General features: G+C 53.7%; 1 protein-coding gene across 1 annotated transcript in view; it reads left to right on the top strand.

Annotated features, from left to right (window-relative positions):
* Positions 1-719: 719 nt before the first annotated feature.
* Positions 720-27,896, top strand: part of SDK2 (sidekick cell adhesion molecule 2) — a gene marked incomplete at its 5' end in the record, with an annotated part of 304,863 nt that continues 277,686 nt past the window's right edge. Inside the window, one exon of the mRNA XM_080712340.1 lies at positions 720-783. Within this exon, the coding sequence (XP_080568466.1) occupies positions 720-783 (64 nt within the window). The remainder of the gene's footprint in view (positions 784-27,896) is intronic.

Here is a 27,896-nt window from a genome sequence, read left to right as displayed (position 1 = left end):
CGAGGGCGCGCCGGCCCGGGGGCCCGGGGAGGGGTCCCCGGAATCTCCGAATTCGGCTCCAGGACGGTGGAGCCGGTGTGGCGGGGAGGGGGGGGCTCGGCCCCGCCAGATGCCTCCTGCAAAGTTGGAGAGAAGAAAACTTCGGCTCCGGGGAGATTCGGACCGCTCTGCTAACCGCGCCCCCCGAAACGGGCGCCCCTGAACCAGCCCCGGCAGCCGCGCCTGCAGCCGCGCTCGGCTCCAGCCGCCCCCCGCGAGCGAGGACCGGGCGCCGGGAGCCGCGGAGACTGCGCGGGCCCGGAGAGCCCGGCCGGGGGCGGGGAGGGGCGGGGGGCGGCAACGTGGCCACCGGAGGAAGTTTCCTGAAGTTGTCCGCTCATTCCGGAGCTCGGCCCGCGACCCGGCCGGATCGCGGAGGCCTCCCGGCCCGGGAGCCGCAGGCGGAGCGGGGCCGCTGAGGACGGGGTCCCGGGGCGCGGGGGCGCCCCCTCTCCGCTCGCCCCTCGCCTTCCGGGCGCGCAGCCGGGACTCGGACGCGGACAGCGGGGGAGAGGGGAGGGTCGGGGTCGCCAGCGCCGCCCTCCTGAGCTCAGCACGCCGGGGACCCAGCGCCGCCGAGACTGCCTTCCGAGAGAAGCCGCGGGGTACCCGACCCCCCAGGATTATAAAGCGGGGCGGAGAGGAGGGGGCCCTAAGAGGACCCCTCCGGGCCGGTCACCATGTGGAGGCTGCTGATCTCGACTTGGCTCGTTCTGAATCGGATCCGCGAGGCTGGAGCCCAAGGTAGGGGGTCCATCCCCACGTGGGCGGGGAGGGGGCCAGCAGCGGGCCCGGGGGAGGGGTGGCCCCCGGGACCCCGGGCGCAGCGGCGGCGGAGCCCTCTCTCTCCTGGGAGTTTCAAGACTCCCCCTTTCGGGAGTTTGGGGTTCTTTTTCGGGTGGGGCGGGCTCTCTGAGACTTGGAGCTTCTGAATGGAGAAGGTGGGGTCGCCCGGGAGGCCGTGAGCAGCCCGAGGCGAGGTGGGAGGGGCCCTCCGCTGTCCCCCGGCCGCCGGCTCCGGGAGGGAGTCCTCTGGCCGGGGTGGGAGGGGCGCGCCATTCCGCGGAGCTCCGCCGCCGCTGCACGGAGCTCGCAGGCTGGGCTCGGGCTCCCGCTCGGCCTCCGCGGGGAAGGGCAAGGCCCAGCCGGGCGGATGCTGGCCGCCCCGGGCGAGGGGAGCGAGCGGGAGTCAGAGGGCAGTCGCCCTGCTTGGCTGGGTACTGGAGCCCGCGCCTGGCTGCCGGGCTGGCCGCTGGGACTTGGGGGTGCTTCTCGGCGTGGGCTTGGAGCCGGGTGGCGGGTGCAGCCCCGGACCCCGGGGGGGCTGCACGGGGAGGGTCTCGAGCCCGCGCCCACCCGCCCCCAGACACGCCCAGCATCTTGCCGCCACAATCTGATTGTCTGGCAACCGCGTCTTTGACCTGTGGCTGCCGGGAGCTGCCTGGGATGGAGCAGGGCTGGTGGGCTTGGGGATGGAAGTGTTGGGAAGGTTGGGGTGTGATCTGCGCTGTCCTCCTCTTGAGGGCCAAGTCCAGACGTCTCCCAGCCCGGGGCGGGTCCTCGCTGGGCAGGGCGGCAGCTCCGGCGCTTCCCTGCCTGGGGTTCTGGGATTCACACTGTGGTACCCGCGGCGTCCAGCGGCGCCTGCTGGGGGCGGAGGGAGACAGGTCTGGACTGGGGCTCCGGGAGTGCCTGGGCCTTCGCTCCAAAGCACGGTGGACGCGAGGCGGGGCCGGGGACAAATTCGACCTCTGGGGTCACAGAGCCTTCCTTTGGGGAAGAAGCACCCTGCCGCGCCCAGAGTCGGGCAATCCTGAGACCCAAGATCAGAGATGAAATTACTCAGGCCTGGCTCATAGGGCTGAGGGGAGGCTTTTACGAGGTAATTTAGGTAAAAGCACTTCCAAATTTCGTAACGAGCTCCATAAATGTTAGGTAATAAAAGTTATTATTTTTATGATCATCATAAAACCTTCCAGCAGGCGGGAACCGCAGGGTCATCTTTTCCTAGTAGCCATTTAACAGATGGGGAAACTGAGGCCCAGGAGCAGCAAGTGACTTGCCCAAACCCTCCCCCGCCCCGGGGTGACCTGAGGTCAGAGTCAGGGCCTGGACCAAGTTGCCTTCTGAGGCCCAGGACCAGCAGGAATTGGGGACCCCTGGTCTGGAGCCCCTCTTTGCAGGACCACAGGGTGATGTTGCTGGCAGAACAGAACCGGGCTCCGGTCTACACTGGCTTGTTCAGAGATGCCCATGGGGATCCTAGCCAAAAGCCAGGAAGGAGGCAGGGAGGGCTCTCAGGGGTGTCAGCCTCTGGACTTTTTTAGTCATGACTGACTGCAGCCCCCTCAAGGATCCCATGACTTCCAGAGGCAGGTCCCATCAGGATGAGGCCTTTCTGAAGCCCCCCTGGGGGCCCTTCTCCTGGGTCTGCTTGTCCCTTCCTTCCTCATCTCCATCTCTGCCCCGGCGACCTGAGGTTGGGATGGCACCTGTCTGGTGCAGTTAAGGCCAGGCCACCTCCTGTCCTTGTGCTCCTGTGCGTGCTCCTGTCAGGAGCAGTGGAGGTCTCTGATTGATGTACTCTCTCCCTGTCTCCTGTTTGCTGCCTTTTTGAGTGTCAGGCTGCCCAGGGCCCCTGCTGCTCCGTTTGTGCTCTCTGGCTCTCAGAGCATTTGTTTGCCAGCAAGCTCCCCCCCCCCTTCCATTTGTCTTGCAGACGGGCAAACCCTGCAGAGGATTGTGGGAACGCAGCCTCTCCAGGAGGCCCCAGCCTAGGGGGCAAGGGGTTGGAGGAGGTTTGGGGTCCAGGTCCTTTCTTACCTGCTTTGGGGGTAAGAAGTGAGTATCTGAGTTCATGCCATCGATCCTTGGCTGGCAGTAGGAGCCACCGCTTGTCACTTCTGAGACCCATGCTCCCTTGAGAAAAATCTCACACTGGCCACACTGCCAGGTTTCATCCGAACCTTGCCTGATTTTTTTTTTTATCTCAGGTGCTGGAGCTAAGCTCCATCATCTGGGTGTACTAAAAGCCACCATTTGACCATTTGAGAACACAGGATTCAAACTCACTTCCCAAATGGAGCCTAGTGAAGTCGTAGAGTGGGCCTTGGCTTTGGCTGCAAAAAACGGGTTCTTGCAGAGAGGTTTTCACAAGGCTCTTAGCCACTCTGGTCCTCAGTCTCCTCATCTGTGCATTGGGAATAGTGCCCCCTCCCCTTGCAGAGTTGACCTGAAGGTTCCACGTGTGTGTCAGGGAAAGGCGCCAAGCACAGCAGGTGCTTCAGGCTGGCGATCTGCTTAGCATCATTGGTATTTTAATTGTTTTAACACTGCAGACCCTGCTGCCCCTCGTTAAGACCTTAAGCTTCTGTTTCTTACCCTGAGCTTTCTTTACCTTGCTTCTGTGACCGCCCTGGAGCATCTCCAGGTGGCCCTAAAGCCCTTTGCTCCTTGGGCTGGTTTCTGTGCAGATTCAAGCTCCCTCCCATACCCTGGGATTGGAAAGGTTTGGGGGGGGGGACCCTGGCATATTTGCAGGTACCTCCAGAGAGTTCTTGCATTCTTGCAAACTGGGTTGATGCTAGAGAACCTGAGGGGCTGGAAGAAGGGCAGTAGCCCCTAGCCAGCTAGACCAGAAGGTTCATTCGAGAGACCTGTGTCTGGGGGAGGGGGAAAACCGAGAGCACAGGCACATTGGACCAGGCCCTTGGGAGACTCTGAAAGTGGCTGGAATCTCCAGCTCAGAAGCCTCCTGCAGGGCTCCAAAGGGAGAAAGTTTAGTGCTGGGAGCTAATCACAATAAAAGCCAAACAGCACGCAAGGGAACGGGATGAAAGTTTAATTACATGGTGTGGCTAAGCTGTAATTATTAATTACTGACAGCAAAAAATAACTTATTGATCAGGGCCTCTTGCTAATTACCAGGAGGCCGAGTGTTGAGCCTGCCCGGGGCTCAGCTGTGGAGCCCCACACAAGATGGGGCGGGAAGCATCTCTGCTCCCCCAGCCTCTTCTCCCCGACCCCTGTCTCTCTTGCCTCGTTTGCCCCTTTTGGCTTCAGCTGGGGAGTCCAGAACATTCTCACCCTGGTGGGATGAATGGTCCATTTTGGGGCCTTCCCTGTCTGCAGAGTTCCCCCAGCCTGGGATAAAGAGTCCCGATCCCACCCCGAGGCTGGATCACGTGGGCAGCCTGCACCTGCCCCAGAAACCCTCCCACACATCCATTTGTTCTGCAAATATTTATCGACTGCCTTTCCCCTATGTCCTCTACTGGAAGGCCGGAGTAGGGGCCAGGAACCTCGTTCCATCAGGGAAGGGAGGCTGGGAAGGAGGCCAAATCCTTTACAGCAGACCTCTGTTTAAACAGTGCCTGAACGGCCGACTTTTAAAATGATGTGGTAAAGTGCCTCTTGGTATGCGTTTGACCTTGTACTCCAGGATGGAGCTGGGCTGTAAGCTGAAGGTAAGGGAAAACGGGCTTCTTCTCTGTCCTGAGGACCAGTGAAATCATTGCATCGGACTTGAAAGACACGTGAATTCGCCTCAAGTCACCCTCTGCCCACAAACCCAGTGCAGAGTGGCCCTATGGCTGGCTTGCATACCCTTGGTGATGGGGGGCTCACTATCTCATACCAGCTGGTTGTAATAGTCCCACTGGATGTTGATGAACGAATTGGCCTCCTTGTGGCCTGTTGGGCTAGAATTGGGGTTTCTGATTGGCTGGAAACCCACTCCCCATGGCTCCCAGCTCCTGGGCCCTCAGGGAGTTGGGAGACTGAGTTAGAATTGATGTTGGGTATTACTGAGCCGCCTGTGGGATTTCAAACCCGTCTCCCCCTGGAGCACATGCCGCAGACGGCTCTGGAGCTGCCTAAATCGGTGGGAATTAGTCATCATAATCTGGGGCCTTGGGATGCCAATAGCAACAACGGGCCAGTGGCAACTGCCCGCGGCAGCCACTGCCTGTAATGGAAAAAAGGCTGGTTGCTGAGACACAGCGCCCCTCCCACCCTCCCGGCCCTGCCATCCACACACTGGGCACAAGGCAGGGCCAGTGAGCTCCTCCCTGAGCTCAGGAGCCCCGGCCGGGCCCTTCTTCTGATGTAGGAGGGGCTGGTAGGCTGGTGGCTCCCAGCCTGGTTCTGTACCTTCGTGCCTTATTTCTACTGCTGGAGAGTGCCCAGCTGAACATCAGCTTGCTCATCTGTAAACTAAGAGAATAAAAAACTCCCACGTCTACCTCCTGGGATTGTTTGGGTGATTGACTGAGAGTATCCGAGCCATCAAAAGTCATCTAGAACTGTCCTCTGCCCACAGACCCAGGGCAGAGTGGCCATCTGGTCTACTTGCATACTCTTGATGATGGAGATTTCATTACCTCAAACCAACTGTCTGTCAGACGGACAGTTCTGCTCCATGTTGATGGAAGGCTTGACCTTGTGGCTGGTTATTCTACAATTTGGTTTCAAGGGTCTTGGAAACGCACTCCCCATCCAGCTCCCGGCCCCCTGGGGTGGCGGGGACTCAGTTAGAATTGATGTTGGGTGTTACTGTGCCACCTCTATACATGTTCTTCATAAATGTCTGGTGTTTACATTGAGCTGGTCATGGGGGATATGGATGGCACAATCTGCCACCCTGTGCGGCCCTCATGGGAGCCCCCTCTGCTGCCCTCTAGGGTCATATGCCATCACACCCTTCACTAGCTCCCATCCCCACCAGGAATGCCGAGCTCTTCCTGCAGTTCAGGCCCCTGGCCTCCGACCTGGCCCTTGACCTTGCTCTGATTCCTCCCAGGTGTCGGCAGAACCACCCTTGTTTCCCTCAGACTTTTTCTTGTGCCCCTTATCTATCCCTAGGAAGCCATTCTGCAGCATCTCTGAGCACACGGCCCTGTGTACGCACAGCGCCCAGCTCCCAGCTCCCGCTGACCTGTTGGCCTGCTTGCTGCTTTATTATTGGTCTCTCCCATGAGGGAAGGAACTTGTCATTTCATTGCTGTGTTCCCAGCCTCTGAGGCCATAACATGTACGAGAAACTCAACAAATACGAGTGAGTGAATGAAGTGAATGAATGAATGAATGGGTCCCTCCACCTGCCCTGTCACCCTGGCTTCCTGTCTGGCCTCTCGCCCTCTCCCAGGCTGACGGGCTTGTGAGATGCCTGTAGCCTCCTCCGCATGTCAACCCCCAAGCTGCACCATGGGGCCCACACTGCGCAAGAAGCCGTGTATTCCCAGCACGGGAGCCCTGGCCCAGCAGGTGCAGCCCAGGAGCATGTCCCATGGAGCAGGGCCACCGCTGATACTGGAGCTCCACTCAGACTTTCCTGTCTGCCTTTCTTGGTGCCATGGGGGAAGCTGCCTCTAGGGAGTGGTTTGGTGGCCCTGGGTGCTTCCAGAATCCTTCCAGCTCCTTTCCAGCTCTGCAGGGAGGAGAGGTGGGAGGGCTGGGGAAATACTCAGCCATTCCTGGAGGCACCACTTGAAATGCACTGGGTCTTTGGTGCCACAGAGTAGGAGGAGAGGAGACACTGCGTCGACACTTAAATGCTCACCCCCTAGCTTGTTGGAATTGATCACATGGCCCAACCCCAGTGCGAAGGGAGCTGCTAGGTGCCATGCTGAGCAAGGGAACCGGGTCTCAGATCCTGCACGCTGGTAAGGCCTCGTGTTCCTTCATGACCACAGACCCGACACTGCACACCTGCGTTATATACAGTTGCTTTGCAAGAGACAGGACCGTTCCTAAAGCAGCCCCTCGCCTGTGCAATCACTTTCCTGTTTTTCTTGCACCCCTCCCCCAGCTGTGGAGAAGTGGTGGATATGTGGTGATCAGTACCTTGGAACTGCGGTGACTGTTGTCAATCGGGGTTAAGTCACGTAACATTCTCAGCCTCCACTTTCTCATGTGCAGGACAAGGATAAAAGCCATGTGAGGCTTAAACAAGATAATACGTTCAGAGCGCTCAGAATGAAGCTGACATAAGTACTTAATTGATGAATTAAACGACGTTTGTAGAGTTGTGTGTCAGTGACAGGCACGTGTTGTGAAAACTGCAGCGCTGGGCCATTGCACAAGCGTCCCAGAGCGTGCTTACACAAGCTGAGCTGGCCGTGACGTCCCTGCTGCCCTTTGCGTGGTCTGTCGTTGACCTGAATGTCCTTATGAGCACATGTGACTGGCTATCCTGCTCTGGCTCCCCGAGCCATCCTGAGATAGGTTCCTCAGGTTATTGTGGTTTTCAGATTTTCTTCGCTGATATCTTTATGTTATATTTTTACCTACATCACCTTCTCCCCGCTTTCTTTGGCTTCTTCCCCGGGTGAAAATCTTTCAGTCTTTTCTCCACATCCAGGAACTTGCATTGCAGGTGCATTTCTACTTATGAACCATGGCTGGTGAAATAAAACCATGACCTGCCTCATGCTAGTGAACTGGGCCTCAGAACGATGAATGGGCCCAGGCCCTCCAGCTAAGAAGGCAGAGTCGGGATTTGAACTTAGGGCCTTGTGATCCCAACACCTGCTCTCTTCACACTGCTCTGGCTCCCCTGCTTCTCTGCAGCTTCCTTTTCTTTTATCTCCTTAATGCCAGACACTAGTTTGATAGTGGGATGCTCAGACAACTGTGCCTTTAGGAGACCCGGGCTGGTCCAGGGAACCAGAGTTTGGACATACGCCTTGGGTTTCTACCTCTTCCTCCTCATCCTCCGGCTCTTGCCTGCACCCCCGCTGCCTTCTTGGGGGCCTGAGCTTGGCAAAATGTGAAACGTCTTCTCTCTCTCTTTCTCCCAACCCTCCCCGGGGTGAGATATCCCAGAGCTGATTGAAGGATCTCCCTCAGGCCACTTGGAGCATATTATGACTGGCTGGCTAGGGACTGGGCCACACAAAAATCTTGTAAACTAGACAGCGTGGGATGGGGGAGGAAAGAAAGAATAAAGACAAAGTTGGATGCCACTAGGAAGCTATTAGTGACCCAGAGGGACCATGAAATTTTGATGATGTCATAATCCTGAAAGAAGAAAATACTGTTTGCTGTAATGTGGTCCATTCAGAGACTTCAGCCCTGGGGTGGACACTGGCCACTCTCAGGTGCTAGAGCCAGAACCCTGGGGAGGTGCAGCTCAGACCAGTGGTCACAGTGTGGTCCCGGACCTGAGCAGTGGCCAGGAGTGTGGCTGGGCACCAGCTTGCTTGGGTTGTCACAGAATAATGAGCATCTCTTGATGACTCTGGAATATATTTTTCTGCTTTGAACCACAGAAGCCGGCGCAGACCATGACATTGGCAGGCCCAGGTGGGACAGCCAGGCCCCTAAAGAGCCTGAGATGTGGGTGACTCTTTGGGTTCAAATCCTACCTCATCATCTGCTGCTGGGTGACCTTGGGTGAGTGACACAGCCTCTCTGTGCCTGGGTTTCCTTATCAGTAAAATAAGACTATCAGTCCTGCTTACTCACATTGGGTTGTGCCAGGATTCCATGCTAAGCTCCTGAGACAGTGCTCAGTGGATGGGAAGCCCTGAATAAGGTTGTCCCATCATTGTGACAGTTATCCTCATCATGGTAGCTGGGGAGCAGGGTCAGCCTTGGGCCTGCAGTGGTACCCTGGCCTCTCAAAGGCTCCTGTCCACTTCGTCCTCCATGAACCTCCATTGGCATACAATCTTCTGCCATTAGGGATTGATTTATTAGGTTAAGACATTCTCCGACTCTATCTTAAGATGCAAATGTGACCTAGAGATCCCACATGTTATCCTGTTATCAGCTCTTTGGGCTTTAAGATTAATGTTCTTACAAGGTGCCTTCATAAAAAACTCAGATTTCTACGGGTAGCTTTCACAGATAAGCCACTTGTTCTTCAGCCCACCCTATGAAGGAGGTTGACCAGTAAGTACTAACATTCATTTCATTAGCATTGACGCTCGAAAACATTCCATAACACGCAGGAGAAGACTTAAAGGAAGAAGACAGTAAATGCGGCCCTGCTGCTTCTGGACCATTGTTTTGGACCCAGCCATATATATAGCCACCTTCAGGAATGGCTGGCTGCACCACCTTGGGCAGGCTGGCCCAGGGCACTTAGGAGCAGTCTCCTTTGACCACAGACTTCTCCCCAGCTTGGGTAGGCCTAGGGCTGGGCTCTCTGAGGCCCCGTTCACAGCCCCATCTCCTTGCCTATAGGTCTTAGCCAGAGAATCCAGGTGCCAAGACGCATCATGCCACCCTCCAGCTCACAGACCCCTGGTGGCTACCTCACAGGGGCAGGATCGCCGCCAAGCCCCCCACACTCTGGTCCCGTGCCAGCCCCACACACCCTTCCTTGTGTGTGTGTGTGTGTGTGTGTGTGTGTGTGTGTGTGTGTGTGTGTGTGTTACTGGGGATGGAACCTAGGGGCATTCTATCTCTGAGCTACACCCCCAGCCCAATTTCTTATTCTTAATTTTGAAACAGGGTCTCACTGAATTGCAAAGCAGTTGAGGATGTCCGCGAACCACCACCCTCCTGTGTCAGCCTCCTAAATTCTGGGATTACAAGCGTGCGCCACCACGCCTGGCCTTCCTCCTCTTTTCCACTGTCCCCGACAGTCTGATATGAAGCCATTCCTGACCACCAGCTGGAGCACCGCCCCTGGGCTTCTGCACGCTCAGGATGCCCGTGGGCTGCAGCCTCATTTGAGACTTTGGCCTTGTTGATACCGAGTGATCTCGTAATGTGTGTGTGAGACTGATTTCCTTAATTATAAACTCCTTGAGTTTAGATAATAACCCTTCATCAACAAGGGTTGAGGTATTAGACGTCAATTACTTTTCCCAATTAATGAACTTCACGCATTAAAGAAGGGTACCTCGGGGCTAAGGCAGAAGCCAGACAGACGGCCCAAGTTCACCATCTGCACCAGCCTCAGACCACAGCGGGGAGTCGCGCTGGGTGCCTCTGGGCCCCGCAGGTTAGCCTGGGTGGCTGAAATGTCTCTTTGGGAAAGCACCCGGGTATCAGGACAGTACTTCCAGACTCTTCCAGGACTTCTAGTGGGTGAAGAAGGGCAGGACTACCCTGGCAGGCCTGAAACTGCCCACTGTCCATCCATGTGACCCTTCTAATTCTCATTTTATTTTTAAATATATGGAAATTCACATTCTATTCCATGATCTATTTGAATTCTATTTTAACATACAAGGGCTATTTTAAAGCAGTAGGGGATGCTCAAAAATGTGGCCTGTCTTCCCCATGGCTTCCTGGGCTCCTCAGGACATGTCAAAACCTGCTTGGAAAGCCGGGCGTGGTGGCGCACGCTTGTAATCCCAGCATTTGGGAGGCTGAGACTGGAGGATCGCAGTTCATGGACAGCCTCAGCTATTTAGTGAGGCCTTCCACAACTTAGTGAGACCCTGTTTCAAATTAAAGAATAAGAAATAGGACAGGGGGTGTAACTTGGAGGTTGAATGCCCCTGGGTTTCATCCTTAAACCCGCAAAAACAAAACAAAAGAAAACAGAAAACCTGCTTGGGCCGGGCGTGGTGGCTCACGCTTATAATCCCCGCACTTGGGAGGCTGAGACAGGAGGATCGTATGGGTTCGAAGCCAGCCTCAGCTACTGAGTGAGGCTTTCAGCAACTTAGTGAGACCCTGTTTCCAAATAAAATATTAAAAAAGGTCTGGGAGTATAGCCCGGAGGTAGAAAGCCTCTGGGTTCCACCCCTAGTACCACCAAAAAAAAAAAAACCTGCTTGGAGCCAGGCACTGTGGTGCTTGCCTGTGATGCTAGTACTTCGGGGCTGAGACAGGAGGCCCTCAGGTTCAAGGCCAGCCTCAGCAACTTAGCGAGACCCTGAGCAATTATGGCCAGATGCCATCTCAAGATTAAAAAAATAAAAAGGCTGGGAATGTAGCTTAGAGGTAGAATGCCCTTGGGTCCAACCCCCAGTATGAGAGAGAGAAAGAGAGAGAGAGACAGACAGACAGACAGACAGACAGAAACAGAGAGAAGGAGACAGAGACAGAGAGAAGGAGGAGGGGACATGACGTGAGGGGAGAAGAGAAGAAAAAGGCTGCTTTGAAAATCTTGGCTGAGCAATCAGGCACAGAGGTGCACACCTATAATCCCAGTACTTGGGAGGCTGAGACAGGAGGATCACAGGCTCGAGTCCAGCCTCAGCAACTTATCGAGACCCTGTTTTAAAAGGAAAAAAACTAGGGATGTAACTCAGAGGTAGTATGTCCCTGGTTTCAGTGCCTGGTACAGAAAGAAAGAGAGAGAGAGAGAGAGAGAGAGAGAGAGAGAGAGCGAGAGAGAGAGAGAGAGAGAGAGAAAAGAAGGAGGAAGGAAGGAAGGAAGGAGGAAGGAAGAGAAAGAAAAGAGATAAACGAGTGAGAATTTCTTTTTGGGTCACATCATCGGTGAGACTCTAAGATGTTTCACATACATATTTCAGGTATTCATGTCTAAATTTCTCTACAATGTTTTCTACGCACACCCACCATCTAAGGCAGTTGTATCCCAACCATAACGGACTCTGGGCCACCATAACCGTCCACCGTGACTCTCTAGCGTGAGACCTCAGGGTGACCCTGCTGTGTGGGTGCTGTGGGATTTCTGGGTTTTCTTCAGCTCTAGCCTGTCTGCTCCATGCCCTTGGGGGGCATCTCTCCCTCCTCCTCTTGACTTGGACTGGGCAGACCAATCAGCAGCACCCCTCGGGAGAAGCCAACAGGCCGATAATTTGGAGTGAGAGCTCTGGGTTCAGGGATGACTGTCCCAGGCACAGGACCCTTTAGCCGCGTAGGCGCCTTTGGGGAGAGCTGAGATCATGGGCTACGTTGACCAGCTCACAAGCAATAGCCCAGAAGGCAGCTAGCTGGCATTGTTGTTTCTTTCTTATCCGTCAAGTGATTTTGGTGAGTTACTAAATGTTTCTGGACGTCCATGCTCACAATATTAAATTGATAAGCTTCTTCCTTCCTAATTAATAACCAGCTTCCTTCATAGGTTGAGGTGAAGGGCAAATGAGATGTCTAGGAAAGCTGCTCGCTAATTTGAAGTTTAATGAAGATATCCAGTAAAAACATTCACCGTAAGGCCTGAACAGCTGATAATCGTTTAACATGTGGGTTCTCTGTGGCATATTTATCTTCAGAAAAGGCTACCCTCCAGCAAAGCAGAGGCTCTCTGTGGTTCCTATTCTATAGCAGCCCTAAGCACCTGGCTCCGCCCGGACAGCACTAGCTGTGTGTGTGTGTGTGTGTGTGTGTGTGTGTGTGTGTGTGTGTGTATTACTGGAGATTGAACCCAGGAACAGTCTACCTCTAAGCTGTTACACCTCCCAGCCCTCCATCTCTCGACACTAGATTACTGAGGGTCTCACTACATTGCTGAGGTTGTCCTTGAACCTGCAATCCTTGTGTCTCGGCCTCCAGGTATTAGGATTATGGGCATGCGCCCCCACGCCCAGCTCTGAGGCTTCTGGATTGGGTCCAGTCACCACCTTCTGCCCTAGACCAGGCCCAGCACTTGTGCCATATTGTTCCATCGTCCCTGAAGTCTCCTCCCCACTGGCCGCTTGCTGGCTGGCTCTGGGCAGCTCTGGCTGGCTCGCCCGGTGACCCTCGGCCTCCCCAGGTGGCGCCTTCTCCCCCGGCAGCGTGGACAGGCAGGGGGTGGGCTGGCGGGCCGGCCTGAGCTGCCGCGCAGAGCCGAGGGGGAGTTCCTCATTAGCTCGGCTCCAAGCTCATTATCAGTCTGCGCATCACCGAGTGAGAAATGGCTGTCGTCAGGACGGTAATAAATACGCTGCCGTCAGTGTTGATGTGATTGTACTAATGAAGGGAAAGCAGCCACCGAGAGGGGAGATGTTTCTGGCCGTGGCTCCGGGTGGCTGGAGAGCTCTGTCTGCTGCCCATTCTCCTCCCCGGCCCGGTGTAAAGGAGACCTGGACACGGGGGAGGAGAAGGGAGGTGTGGGCATCTCAGCCCCTTCTCCAAGGGCTGTGCTGAATGAAGGCCTGGAAGGTTCTAGAAACTAGAAGAAGGAACACAGTTCAGTCCCAGGAGGAGAGGGAGGTGTGCAGAGGCCTGCTGGCCTCGGGCAGAGTGGACAGTGGCTTTTGATGGCTCAGCCTCCCGCACAAGCCCGGGTTCGAGAGCAGCCGGGCAGGAAGGCGTGGGGAGAGACACAAGGCCCATTGTCCCTGTGGCCAGCCTGCCACCTCGCCAGAGATGTGAGAACTCATTGTAACTCTAGGAACTTGGAATGCCCAGCCCCAGGGTGCGGGGACAGGCCTCTGGCTCCAGCGTCTCTCCTACCTCGCTGTGCAGGACCCAGGGGCACTGGGCTAAGAGTCTGAGATGCTGGCAGTGGGGGCCATCTCAGGCTGCCTTAGTGCCAGGCCTTGGAGGCCTCTGGGTACGGGGAGGCCTATTGGAAGGGCGAGGCTGTGTTCTCCCATCTGGGGCCTTGGGAGCCACATTCTTGAGGCCCAGGAGTCACCATCTGGGGATAGAGTCAGAGGGTGGCCTGGAGCTTGTGACTCACTCCTGAGCCAGCCTCAGAATCCCCTGAGGACTTGTTAAAATGCAGATTCCCCTGCCCCTCTCTCTTCTGAAGGGGCAGGGCCAGGTGGGGCCTGGGAATTTGCTTTTATAACAAGTTTCCGGCTGCCAGTTCAGTCTGGGGACTTCACTTTGAGAAGACCAAACGGAGAAGATGAACACAGGTATGGGTGTTGTAGGACTGTGCTGAGCCATGTCTGCTTGGTGGACTCTCTCTGCTCCCAGAGCAGAAAACTCAACTGATGAACACGTGAACCTGATGTGTTCTTACCCCTCATACTTCTCTTCACACACAGTTCTTGCTTTTAATGTCTGTGTTGGCGAGCTTTCCGTTACTGCGTCGAAATAACTGAGACAATCAGCTTAAAGGAAAAGGTTTATTTCGGCTCACAGTGTTGGAGATTTCAGGCTGCTTGGTTCGGGGAGGCTGCTCATGCTGTGGAGAGTCCAGGAAGCAGAGAGAAAGAGGAAGGGGCTGGGGTTGCACTATCCCTGCAAGGACACTCCCCCAGACGCCAAATTCCTCCTATGAGGCCCCATGTCTTAAAAGTTTCACCTCCCAATCCAGCCACAGGTTGGCAACCACAACTTAAACTCACGGGCCTTTTGGGGATGCTTAACCTTCTCATTCTCCTTCCTTAAAATAAAATAAAGCAATAACCAGCGGCAGGCATCTGTTTCGGGAGAGAACGGGCATCGGTGGGAGCCCAAAATATCCCTGGTTCCTCTAGAGTTGATGGAGAACAAAAAGCTGAGAAGAACCCCATTGGCTCCTCGGTTTGGTTTTGTTTTGTTCTAGTATTGGGGATTAAACTCAGTACCATTTTACCTCCAAGCTACACCTCCAGCCTTATTTTATTTTTTATTTTGAAACAAGATCTCACTGAGTTGCAGGGAGTAGGGGGGTCTCACTAAGTTGCCAAGGCTGGCCTTGAACCCACAACCCTCCTGTCTCAGCCTCCTAAGTGCTGGGGTTGCAGGCCTGTGCCGCCACACATCTAGATCTTCTTGGGTGTTTTCTAAGTACTACTATGTGCCAGGTGCAGTGCTGAGCACCCAGCAAAGGCTCCCACAAGCCCCTGGCCACAGGTGGTTCGCAGTCCTGCAAAGGTACCAGCATGTTGTCCTTGTCCGTCAGTTACTTGGGACAGCGTGAAGAGGTGCTCAGGTAGTTAGGGGCCAGGTGACCTGGGGGTGCAGAGGGCTGGCCTGAGATTGCTGTTCTGGAGGGGAGTTCAAGGAGGGGAGTAGACACTGAAGCTGAGTCTTGTAGGGTGGAAGGAGCCCCATCTTCCCTAGGGGATGCTGGGGTCCAGTTTTCATCCGTACTGTTACCAAGCAGCAATTGTGACAGCCAGTGTGCACCTCTTGGTAGCCGACCCCAAGCCAGGCGGCCTCCTTAGATGTGGCTCCTGCTTGCTCTCTGGGCCCTGGAGCCATCTTGGAGAAGCAGCACGCTCAGGAGGGAAGCGACAAAAGTCCCGGTGAGTCATCCAGCTATCTGATGAGCAAGTTCATTTGGGGTTTGTGGCTTCCTCCCACTGTGCCCTTCTCTGGCTCCCGGTCCTAGAGCCTCCTACGGGGCAGTCAGTAAGCTAAACGTGTAAGGGAACTTGGAGAATCCTTAGGGTCAGATTACAAAGGGCCTCCTGCTCTTATACAGGAGGACATCGAGCTGCGAGCTGCGGGAGGGAAGCCAGCTGTGTCCAGCGGCCACACTGGAAGCCTGGTTTCAGGCCCCCTTGCAGACTCTGCTCACGGTGGTCGCTGGCCCTGCGCTTTTCTACTTGGCTGGAAAGCTGGCCTCGGCAGGACTGCCATTTCTCTGGTCTTCCTGGTGGGGGAATCTGAACTATGATCATAGAGGAATGGAGAGGTGGGAGCGCGGCAGATCAGCTGGAGCCAGAGCCAGCGGAGCCGGCTGGAGTCCAGGGTCCAGTAGGGACACCCAGCTGTGGGGCAGGGGGCAAGGCAGCCGCTGGGGTGCAGATGGGAAGGGAAGATGGTCTCTCTGGAGTGTGGTGGGTTCGACCATCCTTGTGAAGCTGGGACTCAGGAGAACCCTGGAGGGCACCGAGGGCCACTCCTTCTGCCTCGTCCTCCTGTCTTGAAGCCAAGTGGCTGTGGTATGGAGATGGGTCCCCCAGACTCTACCCAGACATGCCTCAGACTCCTCCCTGCTACCCCAACTCTTGGCCCCAGACACACGAGGCCCATGGGCAGGGCCGGGGCAGCCTGCGGTACATCTCCTGTGTTTATGGAGTCACTCAGAATTCAGAGCACAGTAAGATACAAGAGGCCCCAGGAGCCTTCGCCACCTGCCAGACATCATTCTAAATACCTCGAGTGTCTGTCCCCCTTGGGTCCTCTCGATAGCTCTTAGTGTGTGAGGTGGTAGCCTCCATTTCCCCATTGTACAGATCAGGGAACTGAGGCACAGAGAACTCAGGCAGCTTGCCCGAAGTCGCACAGCCTGTGAGCGGTGGGTTGAGGAGCAGGCCCAGGCGTTGGGCTCAGAGGCTGAGCTCCTCACTGCCTTTTGATCTTGCCTCTGCCTCCCTTATAAAGTCTTAAGGAGGTCCAGCCAAATTAGCCCAGCCTCAGTGTCCCCACCTGTCACATGCGGGTTTAAAGCAAATAACAGGGAGTCGGTGGGAGGATTGTCTGATACGGTAGCGGGGACTAGACCTGGCGCCCAAGAGTTTGGGTGTGCCCTAGCAACTGAAACGCAGGCCAGTAGCGGGTGGTTCAGAAAATGCAGCCTGAGGTGATGTGCACCTGTAATCCCAGTACTTGGGCAGCTAAAACGGGAAGATGGCGGGTTCTCCAGCAGCCTCAACAGCTTAGTGAGGCCCTCAGCAACTTAGTGAGACCTTGTTTCAAAATAAAAACAAAAATGGGGATGAGGGATGTAGCTCAGAGATAGAACACCCCTCGGTTCAATCCCAGTACTACTACTACTACTACTACTACTACTAATAATAATAATAATAATAATAATAATACAGAATGCTGTGTTCACAACTGTCCCATGTCTCTGAGATCTCCCCCTGTACCCCAGCAGCACTGGACTCTGGCAGGCCAAAATGGAGATGGAGCCACAGGGTTAAGAGGCCCATGGCAGATAGCACTGGTGTTTTTGTCCTTAGTGACAGCACGGTGGTTCCAAATATGTGGACCAATCAGACCCACTGTGGGACCCTCTGGTTTGTCCCAGGATCCAGTGAGCCCTCCTCTCCCCACACCATCTTCTGGAGCATGCTGGGCCTGAGAGGTCTCTCTCCCCATCCCTCCCGCCCCAGCTCTACATTCCTTGCTCAGCTCTGCCCGATGCCAACACCTGTCTCCCGGGAACAGTGGCCCAGGGGGATGAATATCTGGCTTAGGTTCCTCAGCAACTGCTGGGGGTGAGGGAGACTGGAGGGGGGCTCCCCTCAGTGCTGCCGCTTCCAGGCCAGGCCAGAAGCCAGAAGCAAGTGGACTCGGCCTTTTCCGTCCCCTTTGGCCAGTCCCCAAAGGGAAGCTAAGGGCCTGGCTCAGATCCACGAAGCCCTGGGGACAGGCTGGCACAGCTGAGCCCCATCTGCCCTGGCCTCGGGGCCTGGGTGTGGTGGAGGTTTCCTTAGAGAGGTCCAGGCTTAAGGCAGCTGGTCCTCTCCTCCCTGCCCCCAGCCCTGGCCGGCTGGTGAATCTGTCACCACAGACTGGAGAGGACAGGGAGCCGTCCTCAGTCTCGCTCAGGTACTGCTCTGGGATGTCCCTCTCGGGGCCCTCAGAAAGCCCTTGCTCACTCCTTGGCATCTGTGTGCCCATCCTGGGGCTCTGGCTGCAGTGGGCATGTGGGCTTGCACCAACCGGCCCAACAATCACAGCCCAGCTCTCCTCAGCTCTCACACCTGGAGCGTCTGGGAGAGGGATCCAGCCCCTGTGAGCATACCAGTGACCCGCTGGCACACTGTGACACCATTCACAGGGCCTGGTGCAAAAGAAAAATACAGGCTCTTTATTAATAAATGGTTAATAATTTCAAGATGGGGACAGAAGAGCAGTAAACCAGAGGCCCAGTATCACCCCCCCCCCCAGAAAGCCCGCCTTGTTCTCTAGAGAGATGTACAGGATTCCCCTCCCCTCTCCAAGCCTGGGTTCCTGCTCTGTAAAGCAAGGGAAACATCTGATTTGTCTCCTGGGGCTGATAGGCAAAGGGCTCCTCTAATTCCAGACCCCAAGGGTAAGATAGGTGAGTCCGAAGAGTATTCAGCAAGCTGAGAAACTTCTCCATGAAGTTCTTTGGTTCCGTCCAGGAGGCCGGGAAGGGGAAAGACAGGACTTGGAATTCTGTGTCTAGGTGCCTGCCTGTCCAGTCCTGTCTGGTATGTGCTGCGCTCTCTGCCTCTGGATCTTAACTCGTGAGAGGCTGTGTACACATCCCACAGGCTTTGAACCAGGGATCCTGGCCTGCTGCTCATCAGCTGTGGGGCCTCGGCAATACACTGACGCTCTCCCAGCCTCGGTTCCCTCCTCTGTGAAATGGGAAGATATTGCTCAGGGCATTAGTCAGCTTCCCCTTCCTATAACAACTGCCTGAGATCATCAGTTTATTAAGAGGAAGGGTTTATCTTGGCTCACAGTTTAGTGGTTTCAGCTGGTTGTCCAGTTGGCCCTGTTTCTTTTTTTTTTTTTTTTTTTGGTGGTACTGGGGTTCCTGGAAGCCCTTCTACCTCCGGGCTACACTCCCAGACCTATTTTTGCATTTTTATTTGGAAACAGGGTCTCCTAAGCCAGCGCGCGGGGCTAGCTTCGAACCTGCGCGATCCTCCTGTCTCTGCCTCCCAAGCGCGGGGATTACAAGCGTGCGCCACCACGCCCGGCTCAGTTGGCCCTGTTTCTTTGGGGCCTGTGGTGAGGTAGTATCTCATGGAAGGGGGTGTGGAGCAAAAGCACTAGCCTCATAGTCAAGGAGTAAAAAGAAAGAAAAGGAAGAGACCAGGGCCCCACAGTGCCCTCAGGGCCACGCCCCAATCACCTAAAGTCCTCCCGCTAGGCCCTGCCTCTAAAAGGTTCCACCACCTCCCAATAATGCCAGGTTGGGGACTAACCCTTGACCACAGGGAACATTCAAGATCTAACTACATAGGGCCAGAAAATATGAATTCCCTCATATCCAGGTTCCTCCTTCCCTATTGAGTGGCCAATCTTTTTTTTTTTTTTTTTTTTTTTTTTTTTTTTTGGTATCGGAGATTGAACCCAGGGACATTCTACATTTGAACTATACCCCAGCCCTTTCTGGTTTTTTTTTTAATTTTTTATTTTGAAACGGGGTCTCCCCAAGTTGCTGAGAGCCTCATTAGACTGCCAAAGTTGGCCTTGAACCTGTGATCCTCTTGTCTCAATCTCCCAAATATTTGGATTACAGGCATGTCCCACCATGCCTGACTCTGGCCAATTCTTTGAAGGAGTGTAGAAAACTCCTGCAAGAAGGCTGAGTAAGTAGAGTCTCCTTTGGTACTGGTGTGACTTGGGGAGCCTGGCACCTAATAGCCACTCAACAAATGTTCCTTCTTTCAACAGCAACAATGCTAACATCACCATTCCAGTTGGTGGGCTTCGTGGAGGGATTTTGCATGCACCTGTTCCTTCTGAGGCCCAGGGCAATACTGATGCTGCCATTGCTATTTTAGGAGGGTAGACTCCTCCTTACATACCAGCCATCCATTGCATCCACTTTGGCGCCTTTGCCCTGTACTTATGGAGAATCCATTGGCTGCCTAACCCTGGTCTATTTTGAGCCCTGATTTTCCATGCCCGTGGTCCCTGCCCCTCCCCTGTGCCCCAGCCAGCAGCGAGGGCCCGAGAAGGGAGCCCAGAGCAAGAGCCTGAGCAGTCCCACTGGGTCCTCCTCCTGGAAACACAGCCCAGAGGCCCTGCTTTGTTAATGGCCTTTGATACAGGAAGGAGAACAGGAAAAGAAATCACCCTTTAAATAAACAAAACCGGAAATTCTCCAGGGGGCTGGTGCGGGTGAGCCTAGTGACAGCCATCACTTATTGAAGTGTACTTCCCTGCAGTTGGGATCCATTAGACATCCCACCTGGACCCACACATGGATGGGAGCCGAGTGAGTCTGGGGTCTGGGCTGCAGTGGACTTGAGCCTGGGGTAGGGGGAAGTCAGGCAAGGCAGGGGCAGCCGGGCAATGAATGAGCAGTGGGCACAGCTCTCCCTGCCTTGGCAAAGCAGAGGAAACTGGTTAGGAACCAAATGAATTGGGGAAATATCTTATTCCCCCATTCACCTTCTCCTTTCAGGCCCTGAGCAGGAAACTAGAATTCCTTGTTCCCCTACTAAACCAATTGGTGAGGCTTCATGCACTTCCCCGGGCAGCAGAGAACTGCCCAGGTGGTCAGTGGAGAGAAGACCCTGCGGCCAGGGAGCCCCGTGACCTCGGGCCCACCCGTGACTTGACTTCTCTGGGCCTCGTTTCCTCTATTGCACATCTGAAATGACAGTGCTCATTCCATGAGGTAGTTGAATTAAGTCGATGATTTTTAAAAGCTCTTAGTGGATTTTCTAGCATATACTTAGCATTACATAGATATTTGTTGAGTAAGTCAAAATAAAACAGGAAGCAGGGTTCACATGGGGAAGAGCTGCTTCCTGGCTGGGGGATCGAGGACTCCAAGAAGAAGGGACATATGAATTGGGAGCATGAAGGTGCATGGTCGTTGGAGTCAAGCATGGTGGCACCACCTGTAATCCTAATACTTGAGAGGCTGAGACAGGAAAATTACAGGTTCAAGGCCAGCCTCAGCAACTTAGTGAGACCCTGTTTCAAAATAAAAAGATAAAAGAAGACTGGAGGTGTAGCTCAGAGGTAGAGAATATCCCAGATTCAATCCCCAGTACCAAAAAAAAAACAAAAACAAAAAACAAAAAACAAAGATTCATGGTTATTGGGATGTAGATTTGCAGGTTGAGGAAGGGCACCTGGGCAGAGGGTATTTCAAGGCCCCAGGCCTCATCAGGACCAGTTGGATGAGGTGGATGCCAGACCCCAGCCTCCTTTCTTAGGAATGGCGAGGAAGGGGCCAGAGGAGTCAAGGCCCTTGCATCCCAAGCTGAGGACTTTGGAATTCAGGGCTGAAAAAGCAGAATTAAGTGCGAATCTGCCTGTGTAGGCAGGGAGCCCCCAAGCATCGCTCTTGACTGACTCGCCCTAGATCTGTGGTCCTTCTGGGGCCCTTGGCTCATGGAAGGACTCCAGAGCCCACAGGAGGAGTGAGGCAGGGCAAGAAAGGGTCAGCTGTGCTTTGCAAGCCACTGTGCCCCCAGGTGAGGCCATGGGTGGGCTTCCCTCTCAGCAGCAGCCTCCCTCCCTAAGACGGAGAATTGGCACTTTCCTCCCTGAGCTAAGAAAACTTCTTTGGGACATGAAATCAACACCAGTTTCCGGAATCCAGAGGGTCAAGCTGTAGGTCAAGAGGCCTGGGATCCCATTTCCAGTATGTTGCTGACTTTCTGGCAATCTAGGGATAAAAGGACATTCCCCCCTTTGGTCGACTTTTCCGCTCGAGAGGGAGGGAAGTACTTTGGACAATGGCTGAACAAGAACGAGCCTGAGAGGAGCCTTGGAATGTGGACCACAGCATCCCCTGTGAGGTCGGGGTGGGGCCTGGGGTGAAAAGCCGCCTCTGGGGTGATGGGTTTCTGAGGTGCCAAGCCCCTCCTCTTCGTTCCCTTGCTGGGACCCACAGATTGGTTAGCTGAAAGGGAGACCCCAAATCTTTTGTCCTCTTTATCACTTGTTTTCAGAGGTTTGACTATGATGTGTTAAGACATAGATTTCTTTTTGGTATTTTGGTACTAGGAATTAAACCCAGGGACATTCTACTTCTAAGCAACACCCCTATCCCTTTATTAAAAATCTGAAACAGGGTCTTGCTAAGTCACTGAGGGTCTCACTACATTGCTCTCCAACTTGCAATCCTCCTGTCTCAGTCTCTCAAGCACCAGGATTATAGGCATGCGCCACTAGGCGCGGCTTGTCCATGAATTGCTGTGTCATACGGTAGTGGTATAGTTCACTTTCGGAAGATCCGACAAACCGTTTTCTGCAAGTACTAGACAATTGTGATTTTACATCTCACCAGCAAGGTACAAAGGGTCTGCTGCTTCATGCCAACCCTTATTATTTTCCATTTGTTTAATGATAGCTATCCTGGTGGATATGAAGTGCTAGCTCATTGGGATTTTGATTTGTGTTTCCCTGTTTACTAATAGCATTGATCATCTTCCCATGTGCTTCTTGGCCGTTTGTACATCTTCACTGGAGAAGTTTCTATTCAAGTCCTTTGTCCATTTTAAAATCGCGCTGATGTCCTTGTTGAGTTCTTTATATATGCTGGATCCTAGACCCTTGCCAAATATGTGATTTGAAAAATATTTTCTCCCATTCTGTGGTTTGTTCTTCCACATTCTTGATAATGTCCTTTGATGGAGGAAAGTTTCTTTTTGATCCAGTCCTACTTAACTTTTCTTTTTAACTTTTTTCTTTGGCCATCATATCTAAGAATTCATTGCTAGGTCTTCGAGATTTAACCCTATGCTTTATCCCAAGATTCTGTATAGCAACTCATTTTGAGTTAACTTTCTGTATATGGTGTGAGGTAGGGGTTCAATTTCTTTCTTTTGCATATGCATTTCCAGTTATCCAAGCACCGTTTGTTGAAGAGACTGTTTTTCTCCATTGAGGTTCTTGTCAGCCTTGTCAAAAATCAGTTGGCGATAGTTGATTAGTCTCTTTTTCTGGAATTCATCTCTCTTATTGTTCTCTATGTCTGTTCTTATTCCCACAACTGTTTTGTTGTTGTTTGTTTGTTTGTTTGTTTGTGTACTGAGGACTGAACCCATGGACATTCTATCTCCAAGCTACACCACAACCCCTTTATTTTTTTTTAAACTGAGTCTTGCTAAATCGCAGAGGGCCTCACTGAGTTGCCGAGTTTGGCCTGGAACCTAAGATCCTCCCGTCTCAGTCTCCCAAGCGCCAGTCGCACACTGTATGAACGCCTGCAGTTTTGCTTGGCTGGCGGTCTAGCTATCTGGGCTGCACATATTCCGTCTGTCTTCAAGTTACAAGCCACAAAACCCAGGAAATTCGCATGGTGCCACCATTTCTTCTAAGTAGCAAGTCCACTCCAGAATCGGCCTGCTTTGACTCACTCTCCAGCACCTCCAGAGAGTTGCTCTGTGGCCAGTTTGTATTGTTAGCTGGGTGGTTCCTCTTCTAGACTGTGTATCAGTAGCAGACCCTCCCCCTCATCTTTCCCCACCTCTTTGCCCACAATTGCCTGTGGCTCTCAGTAAGCACAGTGGAAGTGAGGAGGGAACAAGAGCTCCCTGTCCCAGGAGAAGACTTCTGGCACGGCCCCTGCTCCGCAGTCCCCTGTGTCACTGGGAACTTAGCAGACTCTAAATTCCAGAGAGATCCACCCTCCCGCTCACAAGGCAGAAATAGAGGATGTGCATCACTCTTCTCCTCTCATTTCTCGGCCCTACCCTGGCCATAAAGTAGGCTTTCAATAGTTCCTCCTTGAAGACTTAAGATGTTGTACCTCTAAAGGGGCAAAGGAGGGGCACCTCTCTGACTACATCTGGCTCCAAGGCCCTTGGGCTTGGCACACTGCTGCTGCCCAGGAGGGTCTTGTTTGGGGACTGGAAATGAATCAACAAACACATCAAGTGTTCCTTTTCTGCAGGGAGAGGCAAGTTGGCATGGGTGGCCATTTCTGCCCCAAGCCAGAAGCAAAATTTGCATTGTGGCTGGGCAAAGGCAGGGAGACTGAGAGGGGCATTCCTAAATACCAGCACGGTGACATTTACATGCCAACGAGTGGGTTTTGCTTAGCAAATGGTCCTTTTGCCTACTGACAGGTGAGGTAACTTACTTGTTGGCTGCAGCTCTCCTGCCACCTTGGTGACATGAACATTTCTGTTCTATCCCTGGGCCCAGCATGCCCTGCAGGACTTCCTTGGCTTCTTGGCTAGTGGTTAACTCATCAGAGAGCAGAATATCATGTTTGTGGCTCGCTTTTCTTTGTTCTGCTGGGTTTAAGGTATTGAGATCTTGAGGTATTCTCCAAACAAGGCTGTCGGTTGGTTGGGTATGATTGGAATTTACCATATCCAGAGGCAGAGGGATGGACAGGATGACTTCTGAGATTCTTTTCGAGCTCCCTGTGTGGTTACTGTCCTTTTCTCCTGGAGGTGGATCGAGAATTCTTTGGTTAATGGGCATAAAGTGCTTTGAAAACACATACTGTTAAGTGGCACCAGGGACGAGCTCACTAATTATTTATGATTTCAGGAGAGCCCGTTAATTCACCAGGAGAGGGAGTTGTGTTGGTGGGGGTAGGGGTGGTAAATCATTCAGAAGGACCAGGAGGACGAAAATAGCAGCCTCCTCCCCACACCACCACCGCCGCCATGAGCTCCTGGGCCCTGGAGACTCTCGACTGGGTATGCTGGTTGGGGAGAACCCTGTGCAGCCAGGTAGGGGGTTCACAGGTGGGGCCACCTGCAGCTTCCTCTCCATCTTGCCAGGACTTAAAGATTAGAGCCAGGAGCCACGAGGGACCCCAGAGTCCTCTGGGTTTACCCCCTTGCCTTGGAATAAGAGTGTGTTCAAACCATCCTAGAAAGAGAAGATTGGCTTGATGTCCCCAACCTTCTCTTGATGTCCCCCACCTTCTCTTGATGTCCCTCAAATGCCCCAAGAGGTACACGACAGATCCTTCCCCAAGAACAGCCCTTGGTGCTCCCAGGTTTAGCATCAGGACGGTGACCTACCAACTTGCTGCTGCTGCTGAAACCCAATCCCCTGAGCCCGCGGCCTCCTCGCTGGGCCTGAGGCCAGCTGTCCACCCACCGAGGCCCACACTGAGCTCACAGCTACAGCTGTTCACTCCAGACTTGCAGTCAGTATTTGCCTACCGTGTTCAGTGTGCACACGTGGGTGTGTGAAAATCCTCCCTCGGCTCCTTAGGTTTTTCCTTCCTCTCCAGCTTCCCTGGAGACCTGCCTTTCCGCTCACCCTACCCACCCCCTCCATACTTAGCTGTCCCACTTCTTCCCCCTGGGCATTAATCTTTTCCCTTATTCCCACCCAGACCTCTGCTGAGCACCGACCGCCCCAGCTCTCGGGACACCTTGCCAAGGGCAGGCCTGTGGAGGAGAGCTGCTTCCTACCTGTGACTCGCGCTTCTCTGCACACATGAGCTGTACTCCTTTCTTGCCATCCTTCTTTTACACCTTCTTGATTTTTTTTTCTCAGCCCCAAACACCCAGGACTGAAACTTCATTACCCTAGTCAAGGGGTCTGCTGTATGGTAACTCAGCCAGGAGAACAGACTGAATAGAACCAAACCAACACGCCAGGCATGCCTGCTGGGGCCCGGCTTTATAGGCAGAAGCCTCCAAGGGGCTGGACCGCCATAGGCTCTTCTCTCTCCATGTCACCCCCTCTGGGCTGGCAGTGTGCTGGGACTCTTGTCTGGCTCTGGGGCTGCGGGACAGCAGGGGCAGAAGTTTGCCCAGCTTGGGAAAGGAGGTGAAAACCCCGGGGTAGCTGAGTACAGGGTCTCCAGTGCACATCCAAGTGGCTTGCTTTTCTGTTCCTTCACGACATTCTAGGAAAGATGAGGACCGATTCCAGAAACTGGGTGATGCGCCTGCCCTGTGCAGATGGACAAGCTCAGGTGCAAAGGGAAGGCATGTACACACGTGTCTGTCTGTGTGCATCCCAATGGGCGAATGTGTGTGCATTGTCTGTGCGTGTCCATATGTAGTCTATATTTGCTTTATGTGTGTGCCAAGTGGGCCAAATGGAGATCTCCCATGTGGAGGCCCAGTGGGCCGGTCTGGGAAAGCCGGGCTCTATCTTCATACATATGTGTATGTATAGGCATGTGTATTTGCATCTGCATATGTGTGCAAGTGTGTGAAGTGTGTGTGCATGCATATGTGTGTGAATGCATGTGAGTGTGTGCATGGGAGCATACATGTATACGTGTGTTATGTGTGTTGGCATGTGTATGTGTGTTTTTGAGTACAAGGATATGTGTGTGTTGCTTAGTTCATGAGTATAGGTGGTGAGCATGACCCTAAAGGGCTGTAGGAATAGCTTGTCCACTATACCTGGCATCACCCAGTTGGGAAGTTTATTCTAGACTAACCCCATGGCAACCTGCATGAGGCTCTGGGGTCATACTTGGAGGTTAGGACTCGAGCTAGAAATGGAGACCGGAGTATGGCTGGGTGTCCTCCTTTTCAGGGAGCAGCAGGACACTGGTCTCACCCCAGATACCCTCTGAGTGCTACACAGTGAATCAGATTGCACAGGAATCCTGCAAAGACTGGCTCTGTCCTCCAGAAGCATCTGGTCCCCCTGAGAGCTAGAGTGGAGGGCAGTGAGAAGTACCAGTTGTTATAACATCAGGTGCCCTGGGTGCAGGCTCAGCTCTGCTGGGGACCAACTCGGGGCCTCAGATTAGTTACAGTCCCCGCTACCCTCAAAAGATATGTCTCAAGACCCCCAGTATGTGCCTGAAACCAGGGGTGGTACCAAACCCCACATATATGTGATTTTTTCCTGTAGGTATGCACCCATGGTAAAGTTGAACTTATAATTTAAGCCCAGGAAGAAAGTAACAACAGTAATTAGCAATAAAATAGAACAATTATAACCCTAAACTATAATAAAAGGTTATTTTATACTTATGAGTTGTGTATTCCTGGAATTTCCCATTTAACAGTTTCAGGCTACTACTGATCTCAGGTAACTGAAACTACAGAGAGCAAAACCGTGGCTCAGGGGGGCTGCTGTGCTTTACCTCTGAGGCCTCAGATTCATCATCAGCAACCGAGAGGCCATAACACTAATGTCTCATATCAGCAGGGCTGCCCCCCCCCCGTTGTGTCTCCCTGAAACTGCGTACTAGAACCCCACACTCTGAGGCAGAACGGCACCAACACCACCTGCATGCTTGTTGCGTGCCAACGTGGCTAAAAGGGCTAGAAATAAAAGCAAGAACAAGAATAATAACAATAACAGAGACACAAGGACTCCATGAGCACTCATCCATGCCAGGCATGTTGGGCGCCACAATCTAGGAGCTGTCTTTCAAAGATGCTTAGAGCATGTGTTCACCATGCTGACCTCCAGCCCAGCCTAGGTACAGTCTAGTCTAGGGAGAGACAAACTATAACCAGGTAAATGCAACAGGAAATTCAGGTCAAGTGCTAGGAGAGATGTGTCAGAGTCCTTTTTAGAAAAGGAGAGGTGGCCACCTGGTCCATCCCAGGGCCACGCCTGCTATGCAGGTAGGACCAGACCTACAGGGAAGGCAGGGAGGCCCTTCAGGCTGAACAGAAGGCCAGGGTAGAGGCCTAGAGGCTGAAAGGGCTGAGGCACACAGGGAACACTAAAAACAATGAAACATAAAGTACAAACAGAGATGGCAAGAGGAGGCCGGGAGAGAAGGCTGGGAGTGTGGAGGCCGAGTGGGCTCCATACTCGGGAAAGCTGAGCTTTCTTTTGTGTCTTGTGTGTGCCAAAGGGGTGGGGGTAGTGGGTTTCCTTCCTTCCTTTCTCTCTCTCTTTCTTTCTTTCTTCTTTTTCTTAATAGCTAGAGCTATCTCTCTGGCCTTACTATGAAGGATTAATTTAATTAAGAAGTACAGATCCCTTGACTTCTGAAAGATCCCCTTCTCTCTACCCTCTCTTGCTGAAAGGAGCTGGGAGTTGGCTAATTCCTTCCCTATGGAGTCCTCCCTCTCTCCCTCCTCCTCCTCCTCCCCCTCCTCCTCCTCCTCCTCCTCCTCCTCCTCCTCCGCCTCCTCCTCCTCCTCCTCCTTCTCCACCTCGGAAGCTTGGCGAATGCACGCTTCCCAGTCCAGCTGTGGCCCAAAATATGAAGAAAGGTGGGGCAGCTGGGGAGCGTGTGCGAGATGCCACGGGGAGGGGCCGGGGGCCAGCCGAGGGGTCCAGGGCTGCACGAGGGCGAGGGCGGGTGGGTGAGCATGTGCAGGGGGAGGGACAGAACAGTGGCTCCGATTTCAGAAACCTGCCTCCCATCAGCCTGCAAACAGCTGACAGCCCCGGAAAGCGGATGAAATGGGATTAGAGCATCCTTTCCAAAGAGAGCGGGGACTGCAGAGCGTGACAATACGGTCCCTGTCCTGAGGGCTTCCTGGCTAATTCCGCCAGCCTGGAACAGTCTCTCCCTAGGGGCCTGGGACAGGGGGAGA

The sequence above is a fragment of the Muscardinus avellanarius genome (genome assembly GCF_963383645.1).
Source record: "Muscardinus avellanarius genome assembly, chromosome: 16".
Taxonomy (NCBI): Eukaryota; Metazoa; Chordata; class Mammalia; order Rodentia; family Gliridae; genus Muscardinus; species Muscardinus avellanarius.
Note: the sequence above shows the minus strand (reverse complement) of the source record. Positions and strands in the feature narration are given on the sequence as shown.